The sequence below is a fragment of the Tupaia chinensis genome, unplaced genomic scaffold, assembly GCF_000334495.1.
Source record: "Tupaia chinensis unplaced genomic scaffold, TupChi_1.0 Scaffold000248_1, whole genome shotgun sequence".
In the NCBI taxonomy this organism is placed as follows: domain Eukaryota; kingdom Metazoa; phylum Chordata; class Mammalia; order Scandentia; family Tupaiidae; genus Tupaia; species Tupaia belangeri.
Genome location: NW_006159726.1, coordinates 1,650,817 through 1,662,037, shown reverse-complemented (window position 1 = coordinate 1,662,037; position 11,221 = coordinate 1,650,817). Strand labels below are relative to the sequence as shown.

Here is an 11,221-nt window from a genome sequence, read left to right as displayed (position 1 = left end):
AAAAAAAAACTTAAAAAAAAATAAAAAAAGAAAGAAAAGAAAAACAAAACTGGTAAAACCTTCTTGGGGTGACAATTTTGCAATAATTATTAAATGTCTTAAAACAATTCCCAGGATTTATTTCTAGGAATTTCCTAAATAAATAAACAGAGTTATGCACAACAATTTGGGTTCATAACAGCTTTATTTAAAAGATCAGAAATTTGAGGGACCAGCAGTTAGTGTAATGGCTATGTCATTGGACTCCCATGTAGCGGACCATGGTTTGAGTCCCAGACCCAGTGGCTTAAACTCACACCGAGCGCATGTGCATGCGTGCCCAAGATCCCGAGAGGAGAAGGAGGAGAAGGGATTGCGGTGTGGCCATCTCCCGGGGGGATGAGTTATCGCTTTCTATCACTCTGTCTCTCTCTGTCTTTCTGGAGAGCACACGTGCCCTATAGCAAAAACCTCTCAAAGAAAAAAAGAAAAAGAAAAAAGAAAAAGATCAGAAATTTGAAAATAACACAAATGTTCAGCAATAGAAGATTGGTTAAATATGCTGTAATATAATCATATGAAGAAATATCATGAAGATTATCAAGATCATATGGAAGAAGAGTATTTAATATACAATTAAACATTTATAATATGTTATTTATTTTTAAAGTGATACCAATGAGTATAGTAAGTACAATATGCGGTTTGCATAAAGAAAATATAGAGATCAGCAGATGGCATAATGGTTATATTGCTACTCCCGTGTAGCTGCGGACCCAGCAGCTTAAAACTCATGCCAGATGCATGTGTGTGCCCCAAATCTCAAGAGGATAACAGAGGAAAAGGGATTGTGGTGTGGCTATTCCACCTAGGGGGGAGGGGGGAGTATTTCTTGCTTTCTGAAAACAAAAAAAATATTCTCTTTCTGTCTTTCTCTCTGGCCAGCGCACACACCCTATAGCAAAAATCTCTCTCTCAAAAAAATATATATAGTTGGCAAAAATTACAGCAGTTCAATTATGAATGATTTTGACACCTTTTGCCATTTTCTGCAATTTACATATTTTTACAAATATGTATTATTTCTGCAATTCATGTTATTTAAAAAAAATCCCATCTTTCTAAGAATAATTCCTCAAACTGTAAATCATCAAGATGGAATGTGATGGGAACCAGCAGTTAGCGTAATGGCTATGTCGCTGGACTCCCACGTAGTAGACCGCGGTTCACGTCCCGGACCCGGTGGCTTAAAAAACTCACACCGGGCGCGTGTGTGTGTGTGCCCAAGATCCCAAGAGGAGAATGGAGGAGAAGGGATTGTGGCATGACTATCCCCCCTGGGGGGTGATTTCTCGCTTTCTGTCTCTATGTCTCTCTCTGTCTGTCTGGCGAGCACACGTGCCCTATAGCAAAAACCTCTACAAAAAAAAAAAAAAAAAAGATGGAATGCGTTTTTATATTTCATTTATATCAGTGGCCTTTCTTCTTAAAGACTTTCAAGAGTTCTGGGACCAGCAGTTACCATAATGGCTATGTGGCTGAACTGCCATGCAGTCGACCGTGGTTCGAATCCCGGACCAGTGGCTTAAACTCACACTGGGCGTGTGTGTGTGTGTGCCCAAGATCCCAAGAGGAGAATGGAGGAGAAGGGATTGTGGCATGACTATCCCCCCTGGGGGGTGATTTCTCGCTTTCTGTCTCTCAGTCTCTCTCTTTCAAGAGAGTGCACATACCCTATAGCAAAAACCTCTAAAAAAAAAAAAAAAGAAAGAAAAAAAGAGTCCTTAGTTGCAGTAGTGCAAGTGGTAGGGCAGTAGGGCACCACTGCATGATGCTGGAGCCACAGGGAAGGCCTGGGTTCAGATCTTGGACTGCCCTAAATATATGGGTGCAATGGCATACCTGTGATCCTAGCTAGTTAGGAAACTGAGGTGGAAGGATCACAGCATGGCAAGACACTGTCAGAGGTCTCTCTATCTCTTTCTCTCTCTCTCACTGTCATTCCTTCTATCTTTCTCCCTCTCTCATAAAAAAGTAAAATAAAATGAATAAACATAAAAAGCATCTGAGAAGGACTAGCCTGCCGCTGGTTGTTAAGGTGACTGGGTCCCACATGGCCACCAGTGTTGTTTGAGCCATGAACCTGGTGGCTTCAGAAGCACACTGGTGTGTGTATATGTGCGTCCTAACCCCAAGAGGAGGGGGAAATAGAGGAGAAGGATTGCAACATGACCATTCACCATTGGGGATGTTTTCTCACATTCCCTTTTTCTCTCTGTCTCTCTGGGAGTACACATTCCCTCTGGGAGTTAAACAAAAATTGAGACAGTTTTGGTTATTAATAATTTGTGTGACTAATTCTTCACTTTATCTTTCTGAAAAAGATGCCCTGTTTCTTCAATGAGTTTTTCTTGTTTAATTTTGTTTGTTTGACTTTGATTTTTAAGTTTTTGTTGTTGTTATTTTGGAGGGATTTTTGCTCTAGGGCATGTGTACTCACTGGAGACACAGAGATAGAGAGAGAAAAAGTGAGAAATCACCCTCACAGGATGGTGGTCACACCATAATCCCATCTGCTCCATTCTCTTCTCAGGATTTTGGGAACACACACACACATGCCTGGTGTGAGTTTCAAGCCATCGGATCTAGGATACCAACTGTGGTCAACCAGCACTTTAACCACCATGCTGCCTGCTGGCTTTTTCATTTATTTTCGCCAGGTGCATGTGCAGGAGAGAGAGAGAAACAGTGAGAGAGAAAGTGAGAAATCACCTCCAGGGGAGATGGCCATTCTCCTGGGATTGTCCTCCATTTTCCTCCTGGGATTTTGCGCAAGCATACACACACACCCAGTGTGACTTTCAAGCTGCCAGGAACAAGACTTAAATTGTAATCGGCCATGTGGGACTCCAGCACCTTAACCACCTGTTGACCCCAAGCTTGTTTTTTAATGTGGAAAATAGTTTAGGACAGAAACCTAACTAGGATCACAGGGATGAAAAGTAACCCCAACACCAAAAAATGAAGATATCAAATTTAATATAAAAGGATCATTAGAAATGTCATGGAGGTTAATCAAAAGGGAGGATTATTTAGGCTGTAAGGACGGCAAATAAAATGAGGGATCCAGAAGGCTACCTTCACGGTTGTATAATTCTGATAAATGCTGCCAATCAGGAGTTTAAAATGAAAATGACCTACCTAAGAGATGACTAACCTAAGATCAGGAGCTTAAACTTCAGTCATGAAGTGGAAATTATAGTGACATTTAAGATGCCATTAAACGGAGATTGTGGTAAAATAACTAACATTTGAAAGGTCAGACCTACCTGAAGATGCTTTTTGATAGTGTCCCTTGTCTCACTAAACCAAAGTTTTAATTAGTTTTCATATAACATAGAGGATAAACCATTCACTTTCTGTTTGAGATTGTCCAAGATATATGTTAATCATTTGGGGAACTAGGTCACAATCCTTGAGGAGAAAATCTCTTTATTTTTTTTAAAAGGGAAATTTTAAATACAGATTGAGCATCTCTATCTAATCCAAACTTCTAAAATCTGAAATGCTCCAAAATTCAAAATGTTTTAAGAGCTGACATGAAGCCACAAGTAGAAAATTCTCATGACAGGTTACAGTCAAAACTAAGTATCATATAGGCCTAGCCATACTAGCATACACGCACTCTGCCACTCAGCAGACTGATGCTCATGGGGGGCCCACACTTTATTCCCAGCCAATCCTCTAAACTGCGGATAGGTGTAGTGGCACATATCAATGTACACCCCACTGGGGAGGCAGAGGCAAGAGGATTGCAATACAGTGAGACCTTGCCTAAAACACTATGCACACATATACGCAGACATACACATGCGGAAAATAAATTTCTAAATAAATGTATAAGTAATTTTAAAATAAAAAATATTGTATGAAATTACCTTCAAACTCTGTATAAGGTGTATATGAAACATAAGTGAATTTCATGTGTAGACTTGGGTCTCATCCCCAAGATATCTCATTATGTATATGCAAATATTCCAAAATCCAAAATCTGAAACACTTCTGGTCTATACAATCAGCCAGAGGAGATAGAAGTTGCGGCCATCGTCAATGACCAAACCAAGCCATAAGCCTGTCCTGGTGACTTCTGAAGATATATGAGGACTGGGACCAGCAGTTAGCATAATGGCTATGTCGCTGAACTCCCATGTGGTCGACTACAGTTTGAATCCCGGACCCGATGGCTTAAACTCACGCCAGGCACGTGTGCGTGCATGCCCAGGATCCCAAGAGGAGAATGGGGGAGAAGGGATTGCGGAGTGGCCATCCCCCCGGGAGGTGATTTCTTGCTTTCTGTCTCTCTATCTCTCTCTCTCTTTCTGGCAAGCGCACACGCCCTATCGCAAAAACCTCTCCAAAAAACAAAAAAAGAAATATGAGGACATGGAAATTGTGGCTCTAGTGGAACCTGGCTCTACCCACATAGCCCACCAACCAGCTCCTCCCACCAATGTGTCCCAGCTGTTAGAATATAGCAAAAGGAATAAGGTTTTGTCATTCTTTTCAAATTAATTTTACTCATAATAGAAAATGCATGCTCTTGGATGAAAATTAAAGAGAGAGAGAGAGAGAGAGAGAGAGGAGCACCCTTGACGAGGTCTCATTGTGCCATGATCCCTTTCCCCAGCCCTGAAGCTCCTCAGGATCCTGAGCACTGGTGTGCATGTGCCCAGCATGTTTTCAGGCCAAGCCAGAGATCTGACTCTGTAGTCGGCCATGTAGCTTGCAGGACTGCTGCAGTTCAGTTTGCTGTGGACTATGCCACGAGGTGGGGCTAGCATAGTCATTCTTAAACCCCACAGAGCTGCTATGAAAAGTTAAGCTCCTAGGGCCAGCAGGTAGCATGGTGGTTAAGGCTCTGGACTCCCACATGTCTAATTGCAGTTCAAGTGCCAGATGTAGCAGCTTGCTTTCTCACTTCCTCTCTCTCTCTCTTTCTGCCTCTCTCTGGTGAAATTAAAAATAATAAGAATAAATACAATAAAATAAGCAATTCTTTAAAAAAAGAAAAGTTAAGCTTCTAACACTTGGCATGTAGACAGTGACTGATATGCTGCCTTTTTTATTATTTAGTATTATTTAAAATATTATTCCATAAATCATATTATTATTATAAATGAATTTATGTTCTATTATATTTAAAACAGAAGTCAAATGGCAGAATGAAGACCAGGTCAGAATTAGAACTTCCATAATTTCTCCTGAGGAGGAGTCCAGTGGGTCCCAGAGCCTAAGGTGGGCCTGAGCTCTTTAGGTCCCTTGCTGGGATGGGCTAGGACAGGATGAGGCCAGAACCAAGCAGGTTCCTACCCCTACACACTGCATCCTGTTGCCTCCTTATATACACCCTACATTCAGAAAAATTAGTTTGTGAAAAGGAAAAATGATTACACAGAAATTCCTATTTCTACTCCCATAAAGTGAAAAACCCAAGAAGCTAAACAAGGACATATCTTCCAGAAGGTAGAATAAGGTGACCACAAGCCAAAGCTGTCATGGTCATCATTTATGGTCCTTTGCATACATTCTTTCTAATCCTTGCAACAGGACTTCCAGGAAAGCATTATGAGTCTCATTTTAAAGATGAAGCAGTCAGACTCAGTCATAGTTGTGCAACTCTGCAATTTAAGAAGCCATATGGAATGTCGTAAGTTCAATTCCTGGGTTATCCTGTACAAATTGGGCATGTGCATATGTGCTGCCCATGACCCTGGCTGGCTGGGAAAGCCTAGGGGTGGGGAATTATAGCATGAGACCTTGTTGAGGGTATTTGTCTCTGAATCTCAATAAATAAACAATGCTTTTTTAAAAAAAAAATGATGAAGCAGCTGAAGAACAGGAAGATTATGTAACTTTTAAAGTTACACAAAAGGTCAGGACCAGCAGTTAGTGTAATGGCTATGTTGCTGGACTACCACGTAGTTGACCACGGTTCAAGTCCTGGATCTGGTGGCTTAAACTCACGCCAGGCACGTGTGCATGTGTGCCCAAGATCCCGAGAGGAGAATGGAGAAGGGATTGAGGCGTGGCCATCCCCCTGGGCGGTGATTTCTCACTTTCTGTCTCTCTGTCTCTCTCTGTCTTCCTGGAGAGAGCACGCACCCTATAGCAAAAACCTCTCCAAAAAAAAAAAAGTTACACAAAAGGTAAGTGTAGGATATGGGATTCACAACTAGTCTGCTTGACACTAAAGCCTAGGCTGTTTCAATATTGCCTCATTGCCCCGCTATAGCCTCTCCTTGGCTGGGTTACACAAGTTTCCAAGCACATCTATACAATTATCATATGAAAAACATTCAAGTAGGTTAGGAACCCAAGAAAGTTCTCCATCTTTCTTCACCAAAGGTGAAGAGAAACTTTGCTAATTTTTTTTTAGAGGTTTTTGCCTTAGAGCATGTACGCTCACTAGAGAGAGAGAGAGACAGAGACAGTGAGAGGGAAAGTGAGAAATCATACCCTAGGGGGGAATGGCCATGCCGCAATCCCTTCTCCTTCATTCTCTTCCCAGGATCTTGGGCGCAAGCACACATACAAGCACAAGCCACCAGTGGGGTCAGCCTGTGGGAGTTCAACGATGTAACTGCTATACCATCTATTGGTCCTGAAGACTGTGCTATTAACACACAGGCCATACTTACCCACCTCAACTCATGATCCCTTGTGAGCTGTCTTTGACATTCCCTTCCCAGGCCAAGCCCACAAGCTGGCAGACAGGCTTGCTCTCCTGGCCACACAGGTCACCTGCCATGTGTTAGTTACAACCTGGAAGTCCTGCTCCAACTCTTCCAAGGAATCTCAGACAAGTACTTGATACCATAAGGTGGCTGAATCTCCCTTCCCAAGCCTGGAAAAAATTATTTTCTAGTTTTTGCCTCGAGTTGCCCTTTTTTTTAGTTTCTATTTTAGGGATTGAGCAAGAGCTATTGCAGAATTGCAAAAGATAGTTCCCATGGTTCCACAAGTCCAAACACTAACACTGAGACTTGAGACAGAAGCAACAGACTACTGTCAGCTCCAAGTGGAAGATGCCATTGCTCTGCCAAATCTCCAGAGATGACCTGCCCCTTGGGTGTGACAAATTTCAGTAGGTACTCATTTATATACTATGCACATTGCTAAAAATGCTATTTTTACCTTGGAATTTTTTACATATCAAAAAAGAAAGTTATATATTAACTGGCGATTCTCCCAGTACATCTCTGTTTATCCCAAAGGAAGTGACGAAAATTTGCTGACAGCTTTAAAAATTATCAGGGAATTATCAGAATATCCCAAGTTTAATAATTAACAAAGTTTAAAAACCAGAGTTGAAATCAGAGACTTATAAAACATTGTGTTGGTCACCTACTAATTCTGAAGTTCTTTTCTTTTTTCAAAATGTACTTCTTTTTTTAATTGACATGAAAAATTGTATGTATTTACCGTGTTCAACAAGACATTTTGAAGTATACTCACATTGTGGAACGGTTAAGTCTAGCTAATTAACAAATACACTATCTCGCATATTTATCTTTTTTGTGATGATGACCTTTAACATCGACTCTCTTAGCATTTTTCCAGAATGCAATATATCGTCATTAACTACAGCCACCATGTTGTACAATAGATGTCTCTATTGTATACACTCTTTTGGCCATTTCATCTACTTCAGTGGCTTCAACTAAAATTTCTCTGCCATATATATCTGTAGCCCCAATTTCTTTTTTCTTTTTTTTTTTTGAGAGGTTTTCGCTACTATAGGGCGCGTGCGCTTGCCAGACAGAGAGAGACATAGAGACATAGAGATAGAAAGCGAAAAATCACCCCCCAGGGGGAATGGTCATGCCGCAATCGCTTCTCCTCCATTCTCCTCTCGGGATCCTGGGCACGCATGCACACGCGCCTGGCATGAGTTTTAAGCCACCGGGTCCGGGACACGAACCACAGTCAACTACGTGGGAGTCCAGCAACATAGCCATTACGCTAACTGCTGGTTCCCAGTAGCCCCAATTTCTAACTGCTAGATTTCTTTCCCTGGGTGTCTCCCCGGCACCTCCAACTCTAGATAGCATATCTTTTCCCACAACCTCTCCTTCCTCGTTCCCTTCTCTCCTTTTGCCAACACCATCCCTATATTCTGAATCATTTGACTGAGTCCAATGAAAATGAAAAATCATCAGCGCTGTTTGCTAAGTGTAGAAGGAACTAAATCGTTTGGGTATGACATATAAGCCCCCACACACACAATTTATCCCAGATGACCTTTCTAGCTTTGTCTCTTACCAGACCCCCCCCCACCAACTCTCTACACTGAAGTTCTTAAGGTTTCCTAAACATGTTACCATATTTTGTTCATATATTTGTGATTTTACACAAGTTCTTTAACTTAAAACGTTTTCTTCATCTAATCTACTCATGAATTCATATTCAGCCTTTAAAACTTAGCTCAAATGTCACCTCCTCTGTAAAATCTTCCCAGATTTTCTCAGACCTTCCCTAGAACTTTTTACATGTGCTACTAAAGGCCATTAGTATTATCTATCATAGGTCATTAGTATTAATTTTTCATGACTGTCTCCCACACTGACTGGTGAGGACTCCAGGGGCAATAATTCATCTGGCACTCTCTTTGAGACAGGATGTGGACAGGAAGCAAATGTGCATTGAACGAATGACAAATTAATCAATGAATGGACACCTCATGTGGCACACGCCATGTTCTACCTTGTCTTTGTGTGGATATCTCATCTCCCTTCTTGGATAGACAACTCTTTAGGCCAACAACAGGATCCATTTTTTAATCCCCTACCACAAATTCCCCAGATGCCTATTGTTTGAATAAAGAAGTAAAACTCATGGGAGGCCTTGAGCCCCATTTCAGACTCTGCAACCTATTTCACACACAGTTTCACTAGCCCTTTGCAAGGGTCCTGTATTCCAGCTATGGTTAACTGGTGTTCTCCCATGTAGTAGATATAGCAATGGAGTAAGCCTAGGCTTTGGAACCTTGCTTTCTTGGTTCTTACCACAATGTCTATGCCAGTTAATGTCTTTGAGAAAAGGCAGATCTACTTAGTATTCCTATGTTTTGAGTGGAGTTTGGGGTCAAATGGAGAAGTTCACCCCTCCTTGGAAAAACAACTAAACCCTTATTTTCCTCCCTCCTAAATGAGTCTAACATGAATAATTTGAGTGAGCTTGAAAATCTGGAGTATAAATCAGAAAGGGCAAAATAATGGGAGGAGGGATAGAAGAATCTGAATGCATTAGGCAAACTTGGGGAAAGAAAAGGACTGTGAGGACTTGAAATTGGAACTAAGATGGGATACTGTACAAGGCAGAATCAAGAAATACTTTAGGAATATTTTCTAAATCACCTAGGTAGTTAAGTTTTAAGTTCTCTAGAAGAGAAAATGCCAAAGAGAGAGAGAGAGAAAAGCAGAATCTGTACAGCCTTGGCTGTCCTCAGCATGCTGTGCTTATGCATCTAGACCCATGCAGCACTAGCACTGGGCCTAGCGTGGAGAAGCTTGGGAGAGCCTGCTAGACAGCTGCCAAGGAGGGTTGGGGTGGAGGCAGCAGCACCAGTGCAGGGCCATGGCATCTTGGCTTCCTCTCTGAACACTGGAGTCACAGCACCTCTGCCCTGGCTCCCTCACAGGGGCCAAGACTGACTCTTGCTCCAGAAGGCCGCTTGAGATCTGGTTAGGGCAAACCTTAGATAGCAGATCCATGGGTCTGGAGGTGCCTTAATTACTGCTAGAGAAGTAGGAGGCAATAGAAGTCGAGCCCAGGGGCCCCAGGGTTCTGTTAACCAAGCTGTCCTGAGAGTGAATATTTTTATTTCCAAAGACCCCACCTCATGTGATCTGTCTGAACCTTCTCAGAGGGTGAGTGCCCCCACTGATCCCATCCCTCTCTCTGGCTTCTGTTTTTCTGGAACCCAGCTGTGCACACAGTCTGCTGTGCCTGAAGGGTGAGTCTCTCTCTCTCTCTCTCTCCTTCCCATTCTTGCCAAATATGGACTGGGCCAAAGAGTCAAATTGCAGTTAGGCCACCCTGCACTTGGGTTGGGGGTTGGCGGTTGGGTGGGTATGGGAGGAGGGATAGGACCAGAAGTGGAATTTGCCAAGAAGGCCCTGCAGCCTCAAATAGACCTAGACAGAACCACAGAGACTTGGGGAAGTCTGGAAGATTATTGGCAATCCATAGGCCAGGGTCCAACCCCTTCCTTCTGTTCAAGGTCGGTTTCCCGCGGATAACTATGTGGTGGAGCATGCCCAGGTCAAAGTTAGAGCAAATAACTGACCTTTGCACCACCCCCTCATGGTTCGCTTGGGGATGTGGGGGTGGGAATTCCAGCAATCGCAAGCCTAGCAGTCTCCCCGCTAGAGAAGTTAGGAGTCTGACCCCAGACCTTCAACAGGCTTCCAGCCCCAGGCTTCTGCCCAGGGACACACCAAATATTTCCCCGGGGAAGAGTTCGGTGCGCGACTCTCGGGACCTGCTAGATTCCCGCCAGAGCACGGAGAGCCTGAGGGCTCCCGGGTCAGCTCCCGCCCCAAGGTCGCCCGCGCGCCAACCCCAAGCGGCCACCTGTCCGAGCGCACGAGGAGGAAGGAGGGCGCGCAGTTGCCACTGACCTGAGATGCCGCCCCCCACCACGACCACGTCGTATTTGTTGCTCATTGTGCTCGCGCCGTTCCGGGCCGCCCCGGTGCCCCCTGCTCTGGTCTCTGGGCTTCGGTCCCTGCCCGCCCGCTGCGCGCTGTAGCTCCGCCGCCCAGGCCTGGGGAGGGCTGGCTCCAGCGCGCAGAGGTCACCTCAGGCCTCAAAGAATCCTTCCTTGGCCTTTTGTATGGTATTTGTCCATCAGCCTTCCTAGTGCGTGCTGGTGCTTGAGGGCTAGGAGGGCGCCCCACTTAACTCCTCAGTGTGGAACGAGTGATTGCACATTAATTGAACGCTGTCCAGGAACCAGGTGTCCTGCTAAAGGCTTTATACACGACTCCTATTCCACCTGACCACAACCCATTTTACGGATGAGAAAAGTGAGACATAGTGAAAAAAGAAAAAGAAAAAGAAAAGGCCAGGCAGTTTCCGAGATTCTATTTTTTATTTTTAAGAATTAGTTTTATTACTCTTCTGCTAAATTGCTTTTGTAATATGAGAATGTATCCGTACAAACTAATAAAATGTACAC

At 43.4% G+C, this 11,221-nt stretch overlaps 1 protein-coding gene across 1 annotated transcript in view; it reads right to left on the bottom strand.

Moving 5' to 3' along the window:
- Nucleotides 1–10,784, bottom strand: part of MAOB (monoamine oxidase B) — a 148,702-nt gene extending 137,918 nt beyond the window's left edge. The window contains exon 1 of the mRNA XM_006148865.2: nt 10,662–10,784. Coding sequence (XP_006148927.2) covers nt 10,662–10,707 — 46 coding nt within the window. The 5' untranslated portion in view covers nt 10,708–10,784. The remainder of the gene's footprint in view (nt 1–10,661) is intronic.
- Nucleotides 10,785–11,221: the final 437 nt, after the last annotated feature.